Source organism: Populus alba, chromosome 13, assembly GCF_005239225.2.
Source record: "Populus alba chromosome 13, ASM523922v2, whole genome shotgun sequence".
Classification (NCBI taxonomy): domain Eukaryota; kingdom Viridiplantae; phylum Streptophyta; class Magnoliopsida; order Malpighiales; family Salicaceae; genus Populus; species Populus alba.
The window spans coordinates 12,119,954-12,140,547 of NC_133296.1; the positions used below are offsets into that span (position 1 = coordinate 12,119,954).

General features: G+C 34.0%; 2 protein-coding genes across 5 annotated transcripts; both read right to left on the bottom strand.

Annotated features, from left to right (window-relative positions):
- Window positions 1–5,687: 5,687 nt before the first annotated feature.
- Window positions 5,688–6,948, bottom strand: LOC118035444 (serine acetyltransferase 5). Its single transcript, XM_035041017.2, has 2 exons — window positions 6,443–6,948; window positions 5,688–6,343 (listed from the first exon to the last, which is right to left on the bottom strand). Exons 1-2 carry the CDS (start codon window positions 6,833–6,835, stop codon window positions 5,852–5,854), a joined length of 885 nt encoding a protein of 294 aa, XP_034896908.1. The 5' UTR covers window positions 6,836–6,948; the 3' UTR covers window positions 5,688–5,851.
- A 2,406-nt stretch (window positions 6,949–9,354) lies between these two features.
- Window positions 9,355–19,803, bottom strand: LOC118035440 (DEAD-box ATP-dependent RNA helicase FANCM). Of its 4 annotated transcripts, none has more exons than XM_035041003.2 (24): window positions 19,650–19,803; window positions 19,225–19,549; window positions 18,911–19,054; window positions 18,625–18,663; window positions 18,429–18,511; window positions 18,212–18,299; window positions 17,853–17,944; window positions 17,712–17,766; window positions 17,506–17,627; window positions 17,304–17,417; window positions 16,250–16,443; window positions 15,567–15,697; window positions 14,294–14,354; window positions 14,103–14,173; window positions 13,854–13,903; window positions 13,627–13,792; window positions 13,387–13,514; window positions 12,967–13,296; window positions 12,817–12,883; window positions 11,629–12,279; window positions 11,060–11,512; window positions 10,781–10,832; window positions 10,394–10,543; window positions 9,355–10,159 (listed from the first exon to the last, which is right to left on the bottom strand). In XM_035041003.2, the coding sequence occupies exons 1-24, from the start codon at window positions 19,689–19,691 to the stop codon at window positions 9,604–9,606; spliced, it is 4,164 nt and encodes a 1,387-aa protein (XP_034896894.1). In that variant the 5' UTR covers window positions 19,692–19,803; the 3' UTR covers window positions 9,355–9,603. The 4 variants fall into 4 exon arrangements, with proteins under 4 accessions (XP_034896894.1, XP_073260158.1, XP_034896893.1 ...); XM_073404057.1 differs by having other exon boundaries at window positions 11,629–12,270; window positions 18,212–18,326; XM_035041002.2 differs by having other exon boundaries at window positions 18,212–18,326.
- Window positions 19,804–20,594: the final 791 nt, after the last annotated feature.

Consider the following 20,594-nt stretch of genomic DNA (forward strand, 5'->3'; position numbering starts at 1 on the left):
CTACAAGAAGTGAAGGTAATTCAGGCATTTGAGGAGATTGGCAAAAGAATTGTGGCTATATACCTTTATTAACGTAGACATGTATGTGTTTTGGGTCGCCAGATGATACATGCCATGATGTAACGAAGGATGTTTTTCCAACTTACGTGGTAATATGGGAGGCAATTTATCAATAATCAAATTCTACATCTTAAACATTTCTATCCTAGATAACATGGCGTTGTGAACTTGATATAAAAATCCATCCTTTCCTGTGCCATTCGATTGAGCATTTTCAGTTTGTTTTGGATTAAAATAAATAATCAAATTAAAATTATTTCTTTTCAAGTTTTTGAATCGAACCAAACTAAAAATTAGTTTGAACCAATCAAGTTTGGTTTGATTTGAGTTTTTTTTCTTTCAAACTGGTTCAGTTTGCTAGCTAGCTTGAAAATTCAAAAAATGATGCAGTTTCTGTATTAGCAGCTCATAGGTTTCAAAAGGGGTTTGTTTTTAGTGACCCAATCCTTCTCAAAAAGACCTGCTTTGGTGCTCGTGATATAGCTATCGCAACATTTCTTCTTGTTGTGTTCGGAATATTCCATTTAATAGTAACTAGCTCCATCATCTATTGGGGTTGCAAGCTTGCCTTTTTCCCTGTGAAAGCTTTAATAGCCAGCAGGCTAGAGATCAGTGTTGAGAGAACAGTAACATTGCCACCAGTGAGTTGTGCAACCCCAAATCTATCCTCCTCGTATGATTGTTCAGTCAAGGAGGCAACTGCCTTTGATTAAGATGATTAAGGAGCACCGAGCTTAACATTTGTTGAGCATAGAGGAAAATATAAGAGAAGAGAGACACAGAGGGCAAAGGAGGGGGGCGACTGATTTTATTTTAGGGAATACTAATTTAGGTTTATGATTAGAAAAAAATATTCTATTTATTTTTGTTTTTTTTTAAGTATTGATTTGGTTGAAGTAGTTGAGTTCAATCGATTTAGATTTTAGAAACTGAAATCAAATCAAATTAGAGTTTTTTTTGTGATTTTTTAATTTATCGTTTTTTTTTTCTCTTGATTTAGTTTTTTTAGTTATTTTGTTTTTAGGTTTTTTAGTTTAATTGGTTGTTAAGGTGTTTTTTCACCCTAGCTTAACCTGTTTATTTAAGATGTGGATAACTGTGTTATATTTCAATTTATTATTCAAATTTATTCGACATGCTGGCAATGGCTCACACATTCGATCTCTGGGAAAAATATACCAAAACAGACAAGATCCCATGATCCCCGGTTCCTTGAAGACATTCAATGGTTTTTCAATTTTACCCTACCTGTCACTTGAACGTGAAGCACATATTCTTACGTGGGAGTATCCTTGTGCATGCGTGTGTATTTTAATGTTTCATATGCCGGTAACTGAGATTGGATTTTATTTATTTATTTTTATTTTAGATTATTTTATTCTAATTTAATTTTTAATTTTAATTTGTTAAAATAAAATTATTAAGACCTTTTAATAATATTAAGAAAGCATCTTTTCATAATATTGGCGATAGTTATTTTTATTATTAGTTATTCTCATTAGTTTTTTTTATAATTATATTATTAAATCAATGGAATTTATTAAATTAATTATGATTTTTTTTTTAATATTAAAAAAAAATTAACCCAACAACCAGCCCAGATCACCTCGCTGGTAGAAATTCTAGGACAGGACATGTAAGCGCTTAGAAGATGACCGTCCTCCACAACAGTACGCATAGTTTGAGGTTTGAGTTACAAGGATTGTTCTTGGATGGATATTGAACGTCGTCGTTGATCGGAGACTCGGGAACAATTAGTTAATCGAGGGGTTAGCTCAAAATCTTCGAAATCGTTACTGAACTCATCAGCTCGCAGAGATGATGCCTTGAGTCACTTACCGGCACAATCTTACCGATTTCCCATGTTCTGTTCTTCTTTGCTTTCAAATTATCGAAGCTGACCTCCTTGTCAGGTCAGATTCATCTTTTGACAGATAATTGTTTCCATATCAGATCCAATGTTCTCTCTTGCGGAGCAAGGATCTAGATATTGCAGAATGACATTCATAGCTTTTATTTTTGAAATGAAAAGGGAAGACAAAAGGGCCAAGTTATTTTTATAGCTTTTATTTTAGAAAATATGTATATTCTCTCTAGACACAAATTAGTTTTCTGGGATAATAACCAAACAAGATAAAATGACTTAATTCCTTAAGGACAAAAAGGGCAAAAAGCTATGGGCAAGCCTGGTTCACTGTCTTGAATGTATGTACATCCACATAGCAAGTAAAGCAGTCTCTGTAACAGTTAGATTTTCTTTGAAAACTGGTGTCTGAATGGTCTTATCATCCTTCACTCTCTCCAAGAGGAACATATTGTTCAATTGACAGCTCAACAAATTGGACTTATGGTTTAAAAATATGAGGAATCTGAAATAAATGTAACAGAAATATAGGTTAAGAAGATAAAGTATTAACAAGAAGGGATACAACTAGAGAACTTTCCAACAGGTCTCACCATTCTTGAGCTACAATGGAAACTAAAGCTACTTATCCCTCCATTATGCATGTGCTTCTTTATTGCCCTGCTGTTTGCTTGCTTCCGTATGTAACCCTTCACCTCAGACCCTTCACAAGCTAAAACTAGTTAAACTTTGTCAAGAAATTTTTCCTAGCACTAGGAATATGCAACAAAAGATTAAGAAATATAGACTAAAGCAATACAGCAAAAATGAATACAAGAAAATCTTTTCACCTTGCACTTCTCTAAAATTGGAGAAAATTATAGTCCTTGAGTTTTGTGGATCCTTAGTTTCTGCTACCACATATTTGGCGATCGTATTCACCAGAAGATAATTAAACTTTCAAGTGTAATGAAATACAAGGCATAAAATTGGAGATTGCAAACCTAGCAATTCATTAGAAAGTTATCAAAGATATGCTGGACAGCCGGCTGTTTTTCTGAACAATTTGCATTTAACATAAGAATTTTCAGATGTCATGGCTACATTTACAACGAACCCAATAAGATTGTCTGTAACTTACATCCTGGAGTCCCAGTCAATGCTAATATTCTCAGTTTCACTGTTATGGCCAACAACTACAAAACAAGACTATTAAATAGAGCATCTCAAACCAGTAACTTATTGCTAGTAACAACAACTAGAAAACAGAGCAATAAACTTCACGAATTGCTACACAGTAAGAATAATTTCCTGATGCTCGAGGTCACAATGCACAAACTACCAGTTTCAGCACTAGCATCTGGCTTTTCGGTTACCTTAACAATACTTCTGGGTGTTCAAGTGTTTGGTGTATTTGTCCTCTCGAGTTTTCTCAGGTATGGTGTAATAAGAAGACAAATAAATCCAGCAATTGAAGTAGTAAATAAAGAGGCTATTAGTATCAGAGAGCAGACTAAATCATGTAGGGAAGTTTTTGGTTATCTGCTGGCAGGCTTAATTAATCGGGGCTCCAATATGACTAGGTATGCACCTTAGTCCTCAAACATGAGCCTGGTTTTTGTATATCTGCCTGTGTGATTGCATGTTTCAACTTGACTGGTTTCAACTTCATATTAATGGTGTTATACATGACATGCCAGAAAGCCTAAAGAGGTAGAAGGGAGAGGGAGATGGGATAGGACTTCATAGAATATACAGTGGACATAGTAACAGAAATAGAACAGAAAAAAATAAGTTATAGCAACAATGAGGATCTATGTTATTCTACTACAATTGCATGTAGCACATGGCACACAGTGGTGACCAAAGAAGAACCAGCAACAAACCATCATAACCACAGATACTCTATTCTATGAACTTGGGTAGAACCACTAACAATGAAGCATCATTGTAAACAGACTAGCAACAGAAAGTTTCAGCAGCACAAACTCAAGTTGTAGCAGGTCTCAAAGAAAAATCATGAAGATCCCAGACAACATTGACACCAGCAACCACTTCAATGCAGCAGTTGAAAAGGACGCAAAACACATACTCAGTAGAGAAAAGGAACGGTATACAGCAGAGGACATGTTATGATGGATAAATCCATCAAGTGTGGAGATCGCACAGGTAGCCCACCTAAATGGTATCATCAAGCCCTGCAACTGGGGCTCATAAGACACATATTAGAAACTGAAATGGAAACAACCATCCATAGCATCATCACTTGGTCTGTAAGAACAGCAGCAACAAAAAGATCAATGCCACAAGATTTTCCATGGAATATGGAGGCCAGAGGGTAGATGTCAGCTTCAGTATTGCAGTAAGGCCAGGAGAGACATGAACAGCATTGACTTATGCCCAATGACTTAATTCAAGAACAGGCAGCAACAATAGAAACAACCTTCCTCAGATTTTCTTGAAGAGATTCCCTGCAGCAAGGAGAGAGGCTGGTATGGAGCTAAGGAGTTGTATCTCTGTAGTTGAAAGGAGATTGATGTTCAACAAGTACGGTCAACAGCAACTCCCCTGGTAATTGCTCTAAGACAGGCCTTTGAAGGTCTGTATAAAGCACAAAAGAAGAGAGTGCGTTCACCTTCATTTTTAGTTTTCTATTTTAAAGATCTGTACTTTAAATTAAATTTCAATTGTAACTCAAACTTAAAGTGCCAATTTTACAACAAATCCAAGATAAGGAGGGATGGAAATGGTGACCAGACCAAAGTGAAGTTAACCTTAAAGCCTCCAAAAAATAAAATTTGATAGCATAATCTATGAAAATTTCAAAAGGATGGACCAATTAAACTAAACTGGCTAAGGTGAGAGGGAGTTTCATATGCAAGAAAAATCCCTTGGCCCCTGCATTATACACAAGTAAGCAAACCTTCACAGAAACAAATAAAGCTCAAAGATTTGCATCCAGATCATCAATTAAGATCCTAAGATTGGTTGTAAAGAGATGTTTAGTATTAGTAGGGTCTGATCTTCATTGGATGACACAAGCCTAGGCTTCATTAGATTCCCACATTCCTTCCATGATTTCTACCATCTGCTCAATACATTTAGATTTCAGAGCTTGTTTCATCTGTTTGAATGAGATCAATGATTTTTTGAGGTCATAGTAACCATAAGCATTGGGATTCTACATCAAACCAGAAAGGAATCTTAATTACCAATAATAAAAAATCACTAAGAAAACTAACTACCTTGCCTATGTTGACTGAATAAATTTTTCTCCAGTTGGTTAGGAGACAAAAGTCACTATCCCAGGCAAAAAAACATATAGTTTTTAGTAGAGAATGTAACAGTGGCAAACACTGGGCCTGCTCAAACAATCCAAAGTCGCATCCAAAGAACTGTTTTCAGCCAGGTTGCTAAAAATATGTGAAGTATAATGAAATGAAAAACATTCAAGAAGGACATTGTATGTTTGGTACTACTGCAGGTCTATAGCTAGTTTTATCCATCATTTTTTTTTGTTACAAAAGGCCTACTCTTGGCATACTATGTTTAGCAGAACCTTATCGAGATTTTGGATAGTTTAAAGTTTTTTTTTTTCTGTATAAATTAAAGCTGGAAGTTACATTTCATAGTCCATAGAGGACGTACTCTTAGCATGCTACTGCAGTTCTATAGCTACTTAAGAATAAAATTGTTAAAAAAATGAACCTGCAATTAGTTGTTACTGAATCTGGATATATCATAGCTAATCTAAAACCACACCAAATAATTGAAGAGCTCAAAAGATAAAAATATGACAAGGTTCTCCATTATAGACGTTGTTCAATACAAACATGCGTAATTATAGATAAAGAGGCATATCACGCTGCTCAAAACCAACCGAATAAGGAGCATTATTAGTAAAGTAGCTGCAGTACCAACCAAGTGACAAGTATGGAGCAAAACCAATCAAATAATATAATCTGACCAGTCGGAGATAAATGAAGTATGATCCATGGACTCTCCAGGGCATTCCTCATGCTTAGTTGGTTTTTCCTTCCCTCCCACTAACCTTGCAGGATTTCCAACTGTAGTGGTTCGAGGGGGCACATCAATTAGCACTACTGAGCCTGCTCCAATCTTTGCTCCTTCCCCAATCTTTACATTCCCCAAAATGGTGGCACCTGCTCCAATCAACACTCCGTCACCAATCTTGGGATGCCGATCCCCAGAGGCTTTCCCTGTTCCTCCAAGTGTAACATGATGCAAAATGGAGACATTATTACCAATCACTGCTGTTTCACCAATCACCACACCAGTTGCATGATCAAAAAGTATACCCTTGCCAATCTTGGCTGCTGGGTGTATATCAACGGCAAAAACATCAGAGATTCGAGAGTGTAAAGCCAACGCCAGTGGCCTACGAGACTGATTCCACAGCTTGTGAGCAACTCGATGAGCCTGATAAAATTATAAAACTAAAATCAATTAAAAGTGAAAGTAAAACAGTATGACTATCAAGAAAAAGGTTATTTAGTTGGTTAGTTAGGAATAGTTTACCTGGCAGGCCAAGAAACCTTTGTAATTGAGGAGGCAGTGAGAGAAAGAAACGCAAGCAGGGTCACGAGCACGTGCGGCTCGAAGGTCAGCAACAGCAGCGACGCGAAGACCAGGGTCTGAAGTGAAAGTGTTGAGGAAGAGATCGTACAAGAGAGTTGAGAGAAGCGTTGAAGAGCAGAGCTTGTTTCCTAAATGAAAGGCGAGCGACCTCTCTAATGATGAGTGAGACAGAATTGTCGAATATAGGTAGCTTGCCAAAGCTGGCTCTGCCTCGGCGTCGCGCCTCGCTTCTGCTTTTATCTGGGCCCACACCCAGCCCGCCTCTTCGTCTATTGTGGTGGTGGACTCTGTTGGTGGCGGTGGCGGGTATCGGAGCTCCCCTTCCGGCGGCATCGTGTTTGGAATCTGTTGTAGTTGTTGTTTAGAGAAAAATATCAGTGCAGAAATCAACGATTTTGTTTTATTAAAAGTGTATGTGGATAAAAAAAACGCCCTGTAAATTACGAAGTCAAAAACCTTTGCCTGCTTAAATTTAATATGAGGCGCAGTGGTATTCAGATTTAGGATTTTTATTTTAATTGTTTTTTTTTTTATAAAAATATATTAAAATAATATTTTTATATCAATATATCAAAATGACATCCAAAAAATAATTTAAAACTAAAAAAATTAATATATTTTCAAAATATGATTGAACCAGATTATAATTCATCACAGTACAGAAAAAAAGAATTTTAACATGAAAAAACGCTAAGGAGAAAACAATATGAGATTCCAATTATTAGTTTAATTGTTAATTTAAACAATGTAATTAAAAAATACAATAAAAAAACTTAATTTAAACCAACTTGAATTATAAAATAATTAAATAATAAAGAATAAAATTAATAAAAAAAATTAACAATCCAATTTTCACAAACTCAAGTATTTCTAAATATAATTTAGAACCTCACAAACAATCCAATTCAATTAAATATCTAAAATTTTATTTCCTCAACATTTTAATTCTTTTCAATTTCACATACTTTATTTCTCATACAATCTCACATCCTACCATATATTACTTTTATCAATATACAAGACACGGAACATCATAAATCATTATTATTATTTTAACCAGTTCAGACACAATTATTTCTTCTTATACGTGGCATTTTCAACACAAATCACTACACACATACCCTGCTGCGGAGTAATACTTTAAAACATTTCTTTATGTTTTATTTTGTCTTTTAAACATTTTTTATTCCAGTCCTTAATTTTTTTAATTGCTTCCTTATACACTACATTAGCTGGTATTTTTGGGTGATAATTTGATTTAATTAGTTTTCTATGGGTTTATTGTGATGTAAAAAAAAATCTCAATTTTGCAAAAACAAATCCAATTTTATTGCCGACGAAAACTGAATATGCATGCAGGGACCGAAAATGACAATTAGGCAAAAATACAAGCTTTTTAGTATATTCTATCAGATTCCTTTTAAAGAATTTGGCCTCTGGATTTTTGTGATGGATTTGACCGATGATGACTATATACCTACCATGCAAAAACAAAAAATAAAAGATTGCTCATGAAAATAAAACTTTCTTTAAGTTTTGTGATGGATGTTTTATATTATTTTATATTTTATATTAAATTTTTTCCTTTAATCAAATATAAAATATTAAAAAAAATTAATATTTTTTTAAAAAACTTGCTTTTAAGATCATCATATATTTTTATTTAAAAAATAATATTTATATAATAAAAAAACATGATTTCATTAAAACAATCAAGAAATCATTAATAAAAAAAGGATTTTAGATAGGTAATATATATTTCTTCTCGATAATTTCAGTCATTTTTTTTATATAAATATTTATTTTTATAATAATTTAATTAAGTAAAAATTAAAATTTAAAAATACAAGGTTATTTAATTCATTAAAAATCTTGATATAAGTCATGAATTGATTAAATTAACTTAGTTTGACACGTGGGTTAATCTAAGATATTATTATTTCAATTTTTTTTAATAAAAAATATTAAATTAATATTTTTTTATTTTTAATTTTTAAATTTAAGCTGAATTTTAATCAAGCTAAGAAAGTTATAGATACACCTATAAGGTGAGCTGAGTTATATTAAGCAACTTTCATCCGGTTTATTTTATAACTCAACCTGATCTACGGGTGAGATTTACGAAAAAATATATCAAGCTACCTAGCTTACTTAGATTTAATGAAATTTCCAAAATGTTCACGGTGGTAGTTCCCAGGAAACTGACTAGGACATAGTCTATTTCTATTATATCACCCCTGTAATATTACGTGTGTATATATATCAAACTTATTTTCTCCATGTAAATTAAGCACAAAAATATGCGTTGGATTCGAAATTACCATGTCAAATACAAAGATTCATATACAAGAAAAATGGTTTGAGACTTGTCCATTTTACTTTTGATTCAATAACCGATAGTTTTGAATGAATATAATATAATCTCAGAGAAAAGTTCCAAACTTGTGACCGCATTACCTAAACAACTAAAACACTAAGAATTGATTTGATTGTTAATACGAAGAATAAAAAAATTAATATTACTCTATACTAAAATATACACTAAAAGGTATAAGTTTTTTTTCTGTGTTTAAAATATGAAATTTATATTTATTAGTATAAAACTATCCATTATATAAAAAAATCCTATTATAGATGAAAGCAATAAATGGTTGTTTTAAATTAGTTGAGAAAGCTTTCACATTTTTGGACAGCCATGTTAATTTGGTATACCAAACCATATTAGATAATGATGTCATAAAAGGATTACTGAGACCAACTCTTTCATATGTCAGAAGAATAAAGCATGCCAAGGGCGAATGAATATTCAGTCACAGAGTAGTAAAGACATTCGTCTGTAGGCAAAAACATCATTGGATTAAAATTTTAATTTTTTTATTAAAATTTGTTTTTTAATATTTTTAAATTATTTTTTATGTGATGATAAAAATAATTTTTTTTAAAATAAAAAAATATTTTAAAACGAACCTATACTACAATTCCAACAGCTCTATCTCACGTTGGACCATTTGACAGATTATACCTTTCCAGAGTATTTTCAAAATGCCGGCTACCGCCGATTCTTTGAAGGTATGCGGTGACCTAGACAGATTTTCACTGCATTACAATATCCCAAGATCAAATGATGGGGAACTTTGTAGGTCTGATTTCAGAATCACATCCTGCTTTTGTACGGACAAATCTGATCGTTGTTTGGGAAGTAATGTAGCTTGTGCTTCCACAGCATCAAGATCAAGAGTGGCAAAAAAATCATCATAGAATATGTCCTCATTGGCATCAATCTCGTCTGCCGGACCTTGCTGGAATGATGCTTTCTCTGGAACCTCTGACGGCGAAGAGAACTTGTGCTCTAAGTTCAGAACAGGAATAGATGATTGAAAAAAACTAGAATTTCCTTTCCTGGTTTCTGATATTGTCTCGTTCTCTCTCTTAAAATCAGTGGTTGTACAGGGCCTTGCTGCAGAGATCCTCTCTTGGTTGATTTGGAAGGGTCCTAAATCCCTTCCAGCAGACTGATTGGCTGAATCAGTTTGAGGTGTCTTGACCGAAGAGCTCCCACTTCCATTCATTCTACTTGTAGACGCCCCGTACTCAGGAGTAAAGGTGGCACTAGAACTAGATTCCCTTGCCATTGGTGATTGGCTGAGCAAAGAACGCCTGTGGCATGACAACATCGATTAGATTTACACTCAGCAGTTTCATCTCAATAGAAAGTATATGAAGAGATTATTAAAATAACCATCTAGAAAACGAAATGAAGCATGCAACTTAGCTTTGACAGATAACTAGAACTTTCAAATTCCAATACTGCAGTTTTTATATATGTATCTTAGATTAAGCCCTAACACACATGGACATGTGCACGAGATAGACTGACGGGGAGTCAAAAACCTGTAAACTGCCATCATGTCAGCTCTGCTAGCTTTGGAATCAGCACTTGCCACTGTTGGATTTATCCTGTCATCTATGAAACTATCATCATTTGAACTGTTTCCCAGGTCATCTGCCTCGTCATCAGATATTTCAGCTTCCGAAGATACTCTGATCACACCCAAAATGCAGAGAAGGCAGCATGAACATTCAGAAAACAGCAGTGTCTTACAATTTCTAGGAAACAATTACTTCACTCGGCATCTTTGCATGATAGAATCTATATTATAGTACCATAAATAAATAAAAAGTTTCTGAAAAACAGCTAATGGTTATAAATGAGAAATCAGAATTCTGTTCAAGAAACAAGTCTGGCAGCATAAACTTTTCATTCAAACATGAACTTACTCAGCTTCCTCCTCAATGAAGGCCCTGGCATTGCCAACTCGCTTCTTTTTACCTAAACACAGGCAAAGTTGATTAGTGTTATTGATAGTAATATTGCGTTTGATTCCAAAACATTTCACAATCATAGAGCTTTAGCATACTCAGGCATCCATTCAAGACAAACAACAGGCAGACCTACTTTGCTAGATAAATATTTTTCCACGGCCAGAATGGGTAGCTAGATGCAACAAATATGACTACAAGCCCCATCACCATGCTTAACTTGATTAGGACTAGTACCTGAAAAGGATCTATTAAGGTTTTTGATAGGGATTGTAGAATTTTCTATTGTGCCCTTTGAATTTTTTTTCTCCCCAATATCTCCAACTTTCCGCAGCCTTTTGAACTTGCAAATTCGTTCAACATCTTCTGACTTGTTTCCGGAACTCAAAAGCCAATCTTTACTGTTGCTGCTTTTTGTAAGATTTGCCGAGGGAGAATCAGTTTCCTCAACCACTGGAGAAATTGACATCAATCTACCTTTTCTTGCAACATTCTTCACCTTTAGTAGAGGAGTTTCAATTTCATTATTACTCGGAGAAACTGAAATGTTTTTTTGACAATCATGGCTATCCATGACAGTTTCATTTTTCTGTGAACTCTGTAAATTTGACGGCAGTTCAGTGCACAGTTTTGTGGGTGAAATGAGGTCCTGAACAATAAATTCATTTGTTCCTTCATCATTTAACAGTCCTGCAAAATCCAAGTCATTGGATAAGTTTTTCATTCTTCACAGCAGTTAAAACTAAGCAAAGTTTTCAATTGTTGAGGTTTGAATTACAAAGATTATTCTTGGGATAGATACTGACCGTTGTCATTGATTGGAGACTCTGGAACTATACCACTTTGAATCATATTTGTTAATCGGGGGCTCAGCTCAGAATCTTTGAAATTATTATTGAACTCATCAGCCTGCAGAGACGATGCCTTGATTCCCAAAACATCAAGAGACTTGCTGGCACAATCTTCTTCATTTGGTAGATTTCTCTTCAAAATTGGAGCCTCGGGAATTGTTTCCATCAGATGCAATGTTTTCTCTTGCTGGGAAATAGAGTTAGATGATCTAGATATTGCCAGAGTGGCATTCATTTTGTACTGTGTCTCAGAAGTTGTCAGGTCCATAGAGGATTTGTGTGGGGTGGTTAATTCTTTGTCCTTTTGACTTGGAGTCTTCCAACAGCAAGAATTTTGATTTAAGGAACTTTGACCCTTAGAATGTGTTGCTTCTTCGGAAGGAAATAAAGGGACAGACATAATTAGGACCTTCCCAAGAGAATCTACAGATACATAATCTGAACCAAACAGATAGGAATGAGATGGACGACATAGTTTGTTAAGATCCAGCATACTGTGCTCGTTGTCAGGTCTCAAGGTTTGTATGGGTGATTCTTCATAATCTACTACCTTTTCCTGTGATTTGGTGCTTGGAGAATTGTCCCATGTCACTGGACCTGCAACATCTTTTTAAGAGCTTATGCATATATACCAGATGAAACACAAAATCGCAGCTTAGCATGGGCCTTCTAGATATTTGGCATCACAAGTAAAGAAGTTCCCTTCCTAAATTTGAACTTTTTAGAAGTAAAAATTATTTTTAAGACTTGGTAAATTTCCATACAGAGGAAAAAAAAAAGGCATATGGTCAGAGAAAAATACAGAAACCAGGTAATATATGTACATCCACAGAAAAGGGAATAGTCAAAGCGTGCAAACATACAAACACATATGAGATTTAATTGTGGCCCCTGAATCCATTTCTTATGACACAGAATGAGTTTTGCATGATTAATGTAAATGTCTTGAATGAACATATAAAGATTAAAGATCTCCTTGAATGCATAAACTAAATATATACCTCCTTCGACTAATTATTTGTAAAATTAACTGCTTCATTTTTTTTCTGTACCACTTTGGCCAATATTATATGACAAACTGCAAAAAGCTAATTAACTACCATGTTTGGCGTACAAGCATTTGGAGCTGTAAAAGATGATTACCTTCATTGACATTATCCCCTTCTTGAACAGGGTTAGCTTCCAAGCACTTACGTGAAGAGGCTTCATCCTACAACCATTATACAAACATGTAAACAATAGAATCCAACACTAAGGAGAAAAAATGTCAAGAAACCAAGCTTGAAAGGAAACCTCAGCAGAGAAAGCTCCGCATTCCCTAGTAAATGTTAGATCTTGCAAATGTTGCATTGAGTCAATCAGCATCTCTGTTCGGTGAGAATGCATTACTCTGTGCACTCTGGATGGAAATGATTGGAAACGAGGAAAGGCAATCAGAGATGGTGTCCAAGTATTTCCGGGGTGGAAATACTTGGCAAGTAAAGCAGTCTCTGCAACAGTTAGATTTTCTTTGAAAACTGGCGTCTGAATGGTATTATCATCCTTCACTTTCTTTCCACGAGGAACATATTGTTCAATTGACAGCTCAACAAATTGGACTTCTGGTTTAAAAATATGAGGAATCTGAAACAAACATAACAGAATTCTAGCTTAAGAAGATAAAAGTATTAACAAACAAGGGATACAACCAGAGAACTTTCCAACAGATCTCACCATTCTTGAGCTAGAATGGAAACTGAAGCTATTTATCCCCCCATTATGCATGTGCTTCTTTATTGCCCTGCTGTTTGCTTGCTTTCGCATGTAACCCTTCAACTCAGACCCTTCACAAGCTAAAACTAGTGAAACTTTGTCAAGGATCTAATTGAAAGGAACGTAGGGAACTGCAAAAGCAAACAGTTTTACAGTCTTCAGAATGAAAATGAAAATGAAAATGAAAATGACAAAGGATATCAACTCGTCCATCATGCTTCCTTCCAGTTCTTCCCATACGTTGAATCATTCTCAATGGTGATACATTAGCATCAAAACATACTACAAGATCAACTTCCATGATATCCAGGCCTTCTTCACCAATTGATGTTGCAACAATTACATTGTATCCACCGGTTCGAAATTTCTGTGAGCAATTGAAGTAAGTGAATGCAAGGAGCTTAGAAAATACTATGTAACATAAATACCTGCAATACAGCCTGTTGAACTTTCTGTGATTGGCCTTTCAATGCTTTTCCTGCATGACTTTATCAGTAACTAACATCTCATAAATGATTGCCACATATATTATCATGTTCAATCCAATTCCATAAATCATAAGAAAAAGGAAAGGAACAAAATAAGGCGCATTGCAACATTAAAAAGAAGACAGTAGTTCCTTTTGGAAGGAATAAATGAGAAAGAAAATAAAAATAAAAATGAATCGAGCTACAAACCTGAACTTTGACCAATAAACTCAGTTGCTTTAACCAGATCTCCAATGGTTGCTAATGTGTTCATTATATCCCTAAAAAGCAACATAGTAACCCCGAGAAAAACTTTTCTAAGACGAGGAATGTGCAATAAAAGATTTAGAAATATTGAATAAAGCAATACAGTAAAAATGAACTTAAGAAATTCTTTTCACCTTACACTTCCTCTAAAATTGGAGAAAATTATAACCCTTGAGTTTTGTGGATCCTTAGTTTCTGCAACCACATGTTTGACAATCATATTCACCAGAAGATAATTAAACTTTCAAGTGTAATGAAATACAAGACATAAAATTCAAGATTAAAAACTAGCAATTCATTAGAAAGTAAAGTTAATAGCATAAGTATAAACTCGGAACTGAGTCTTGATGATCCTCAAATGATTGGGCTCTAATCAATCAACTTTGTTGAGCTTTGGCAACAGAAGAAAAATCTACCAAAACTGTAAAACCATTTCTTCAAAATAGAGACTAACATGGAATTGAGTTGCGATTAACCAGACAATATTGCTGATCCTCCATGGAATAAATACATAAAACATGTGTGAGCATGTTGCTCAACATTTCCTATCCACCGAAGAAGAAAAAACATAAACAAGTTCCACTGCAAACAACAATATTATTTCATTCAAAATTCCTATCCAACAAACAGGAATGATCATAAACAAGTTTCATTGCAGAAAAAAATAATTGTTTTCCTCAAAATCCATATTTGCAATCCAACACCAATGCATATAGACATTTAAATGTCCACTTCATCCAAATAATCCTTGCATGCTCATTTAAGTCAGATCGTAGCACATTCTTATCCAAAAGACCAAAGGTATAATGGTAGATTCCAGATTTGCTGGAGAAAGAAGCAACAGAAACCCAAAATTTAAAAAGTCAAAGTTATATGCTGTCGCGAAACCTTTCATTTCTGGTCTTTGATTTCTTTGTTGATGTAGTGCAGTTGCATTTTCTAGTTAGATGTTGAAGTCAAACCAAGAATTAAAAATGCTATGCCTCTATGTCAATGCAATGCTTTCAAACAAATAGAATGTCAATTAAAATTAATTTTCAGGATGTTTGAAGCTTGAATGAAGGTGTGACTGCCTTCTTGTCCTAGGTTCCATGCAGATTTAGATTCTGCGAATGTTTGCAGCATTCGATCTATTAAACTGCAACATAGTTTAATTCCTTTAGACCCAAATTTTATCCGTAACACCTAAAGTTCCTTTTTTCCACAAAATACAACCTAAAAGCACAAGTTTTCCAGCTTGATCAGGGACCCCTCCTATTGTGAATCTTAATAGATGACAATTGAAGTTTCTAAATAATATGTGAAGTTCAACATAGTATGGCAGAAGTGTTAAGGGGGAGTAAAAAGATTGGCATGCAAATCAAAACTGCAATTTTTTTTATGTTCAAGAAAGAGGATGCCACTCACTGAAATGGTCAACAAGTACTTCCAACATTTTTGACAATTTGGGACTAGGTGCACCATGAGACAAGCTTTGTTGCATTAAAAGCTTTATTTTCCTAATATCTTCATTTTTACCCATCAGTCTTGCAAATGACCTGCAGCAATCAAGTTAGATCAGCTCAAGCCATTTGGATAACAAAAGGCAACCTATAAATGACCTTTAATACTGCAGCAACATTAAATATGTTCACATTAAAAAAGTTCACCCCTCAGCCTAAGCACCATTTGGTGAAATTCAAATGATCAAAACAAATGCCATTGCCATTGCCATTGCCAAATCATCATACAGGGCATCTCTACTTGGTAACCTGAGGGTATGGGCTTTCAGTTAGAGAAGAACATTAAATCTTAAAGGATCTTTTGCAAGGAGAACTCTTTAATTCAAATCCTCAGAGAACCCCAAGTCCATACAATAAAGCTCGATGGCCTCCCCTTCAATGACAATTTTCAAAAGCTAAACAACATAATCTTTTGGCGTCGAAACATTTCATCGTTACAGATCCACACTTTTAGATTGCTAAGGTCAGAAGATGAAGAAGTTCATTTTGATGATGTTTCATATCCAATGAAAAGCAGAAACTGATCAATGGAAACTAATGTTTAAATGATCAAGGCAGTGCTGGAGTGGAGAATGCACAAGCAGATACCATTGTTTCAACTTTTCTTCCAGCATCTCATATGCCGGCCTTATTCCATGACTTGAAAGGAGCTTACGGATGTGGTAAAGAGTAATAAGACCTCCAAAACAAGCTTCAATTTCTCCATATCTGTTCTGGGGAAGGTCCAGAGGAGGTGCTCGGCGAAATTTATCTCTTGAGTTGAGTAAATCAGGCGGGCTTAACTGTCATATTTTGATGTCGAAGTAAGAAAACCAGAAGAAGTTGTGGTTTCATTAAGTAAAATGACCAGAACAAGGTAGATAGCATTGTAGCATAAAATATCATAGGAACTTTTTATTATTAAAAATGAAATATTAGCCCAACATGGAAATTGTTTTAGTAAAACACACTTGGTCATAGTATTGCTCTTTTGGAGTGGAGCAGCAGAGAAAAAAACACAATGGCATGTTGAATTAGCTCAAAGTCAATAATGAGACTTTTTACTTAAGATAAACGAAGTTACCATAGAATCAGGCATGGAACTAAATTATGGAATCTAAACATAACTTTCACTGTATAAATTTGAATAGTTAGCTTCTTTCTGATTTTTATGATCTTTGGAGGTATATATTCATGTTGAAAATGGATGTCTAGAAAACATTTGGGGCCATCATCAGTGGATAATATAGTTCATTCGTTTTTTTATGCCCCTTAATGTACCAAGTAGGACTGATTTAGGTATCCAAATAGATGCTAATTTTCCCTCTTTTCTAACTGCTCCCATTCATGAAATTGTTGGGCATGGGCATTTTAATTGCCATTGTGGCACTTTCAGGGTTGAAAATTTATTAGATCAACGGCTAAAATAGCTAATAAAGCTTGAGCAGGCCCTAAAGAGAAACCATCATCCATACTGTTTACAATAACTCCTTTCAGTCGATTAATAACAGTGATAATGGAGCTACCACACTCTAAAATGTACATTGAAAGAAATGTTATTATTGCCTGAGAATTTATTGAATAAAGGAAAGCAGTAACATTAACATACTAGGGTTAACACAATGAAGAAAATTGAATGAAATTGTAATTTATCAAGTCTTACTGTTTGATAGTCTCTATTTTGGAGAAGTCCAAGTGTAGAAAGCCTTGCCACATATGGACGTATCACTTCCAATAGCCGTTTGTTAATATCAACAGCTTCTTTCCCCAATGCAACCTAGTAACATTTCATAGAATATTGTCAAATTCATTAGTAAATACAAATATCCAACAATAATTTTTCAGAGAGCCATAGCAGACCATACCTCAATTAGTTCAATCTTTCTGTCATGAACATATGGAATGACATCAGGATCACTTTCATTACGATATTCAAGAGCTGATATCTGTAAGTTATCAATGATATGCTGGACAGCCGGCTGTTTTGCTAAACAATTGCCATTTAACATCAGAGTTTTCAGATGTCGTGGCTATTTTTATAATGAACCTAATTAGATTATTTGTCACTTACATCCTGGAGTCGCAGTCAATGCTAATATTCTCAGTTGCACTGGTATGGCCAGCAACTACAAAACAAGATTATCAAATAGTATCTCAAAACAGTAATTTATTGCCAGTAACAACAAAAACTAAAGAAAATAGAGCAACAAACCTCGCGAATTGCTACACAGTAAGAATAATTTCCTGATGCTCTATGAGCCTCATCAATTACCAAACAAACCAAGTGTTTTGCCAGACATGTTCCTGTAAGTTGCTCCATGTGAGAAAACTATTGATGGAATAAACAAAAGAAATAAAATGCATAGCTGGAAATCGCAGGACATATATGTTCACATATTCTGTATGGAAAAAAAAAATTACAAAGTCTTCCATCTTCCTTAACAAAATTCTTATTCACTATAAAAATTCACATATCATAACCATTTTATGTCCACAAAGTTTCCATGTAAAATATATTAAGGTGTAACCTTGTTGCAGTTAGGAGTATTATGGCGTTACTACGAATATTACCAGATTGAATATCCTTTTCCAGCACTTGTGGAGTAACAAAGAAAACTCGTTTAGTTTTCCAAAAACATGCCCTTTTTGTAGGGCATACCTGGCCGGTCATATCAATTGTCCACTCCTGCAATCAGTTTATTACAATAACCGTGACAAACTGAAGTTCCCAACAGAAAACCAATATGTAAGCAAAGCATTCCATTGACAACTAAATTCAACATCTTACTTGTGGTATCCCCACAATATTATGGCATGCTTCTATTTGTTGCATCACAAGCGGTCGAGAAGGAGCAGCAAAAACTATTTTACCTGCAATGAAATACGAATACACACCATACCAATCAAACATTCAAACCTATCAAACATAGGAGGCCCACGGAATTAACTGCTTTCAAGTTAACTCATTGTAATAATTCACTCACCACTAGATTTTTTCCCTAACCCATAGCCTTCCATCAAATCTTCAAGATATGATGAAACATCCATCCAATTGATAGTAAAAACCAAATTAAATTGTATTGAATTGACAAAAGATCAATCTGATAAAAATTATTTTAATAATAAAATATACAGAATTAAATTATTTTATTTTAATAATAAACCGAACCCGATTGCATCGATTAACCAACACATTTTATGGTTCAAACTATAGTTGAGTTCTAATAAAAAATTGTGCATTTACTGAAGCATTTGTGTAGAGAGATTTACCATCAGGAAACCATCTGAAGTAGTTATACATAACAACAGCAGCAATAAGCGTCTTTCCGAGCCCAGTTGGCAATGCAACTAATGTGTTTGTAAATAAAGCGGTCTTTGTTATAGCTAATTGATAGTCTCGGAGAGGTACATTGACTGCAATATAAGAATCGATAGCCATATTTATCATCCAGAAAATAAAATAAAATAATCTCTAAAAACAATAAAATTATTCCTTCAAAACCCAAAATTTCACAAACACCCTTTTTGCCTAAACCCTCCTAAATTTATAAGAGAAGCATTGAAAGAGAAAAGGTGATCAAGACCTGGGTAAATCCAGGTTTTAGCTGCCTCGGCATCAATCTCAACGCAACACGGCCTCCCATCACTGTTGATGATGCCATTACCCTGATGATGTCGGACCTCAACCGTTGGGTTCACCGGCGGATTCGCTCTGCCAATAAACTTATCGAGCGTGGATTGCTTGCAAGTCCCAGTCTTTGTACACGAATAATAGGAAGAATTATTAAGAGTATTAACGGGAGGGGTAAAATTGGAAGAAGAAGCTTGATTAATTGTAGTAGATGAAGGGTTATTTGCTCTTTCACAAGAGGCATCGATTTCTCTGACTGCTGCCTCCCAATCAAATTCCTGCAAGCAACAGAGTGAAGTGAAGTTAGAGAGAGAGAGAATTTAGTGAAAGATTGATTGCTGGATTGGAGGTTTAAGGAAACAGAATTGAAGAAGTTACGTCGTCGTCGTCGATTATTTGGAAAGGAACTGTTGATTTCATTTTCAAATTCACAACAATCTTCGTGAATTTTGTTTTTTGGATTTGGATTTGGCAGAGAGATGCAGAGAAAGAGAGGAGGGTGAATGATTGGCGGCAAAACTTGAAAAGTTAATTTTAGCTTTAGCTTTTAGGTGTATGGACGAGATTCTGTTTTACTATAATATTTTTATTTAAAAATATATTAAAATAATTTTTTTATTTTTATTTTTAATTTTAATTTATGAAATTTATTAAAAAAATATTATTTTAATATATTTTAAAAATAAATACATCATGTTTGAAAAATATTTTAAAGTTCTCCTTGAGTTTTTTTTATTTGAAAAATATATGAAAATAATTTTTTTATTTTCTACATTAACACTTTAAAATAAAAAAAAAAGTAAAAAAAATTAATTTAAAACAGTTTTTTTTCAAATTTTAAATTAATAACATTTTAACTACATTATCAAACACGATCATAAAAAACACTTTTCTATTTGTTTTTGTGTTTACAAAACTCTTTAAAAAAATTAATTTTTTTTTCTTTGGTTCAAATTAGTATTTTTTTAGTATTTTTAAATTATTTTGATGCATTGATGTCAAAAATAATTTTTAAAAAATAAAAAAAATATTAGTTTGATATATTTCTTAGTAAAAACATTTTAAAAAACAACCATAGATTTACAACCACACTTGCAGTATATTACAAATTTAAAGATGATCTTTAGTATATTACATAACAGCTAGCTATTCAAGTCCAACAAAATATTAAAGATATGCGTTTGAATTTATAAATCAAACTTTAAAGAAATATTATATATATATATATATATAAATTATAATTTTTATATGAAACTATAATTTATAATTTTTTCTATTTATTTTCGAATCACAATCGACATAAACCCAAAATAACAGGTAGAA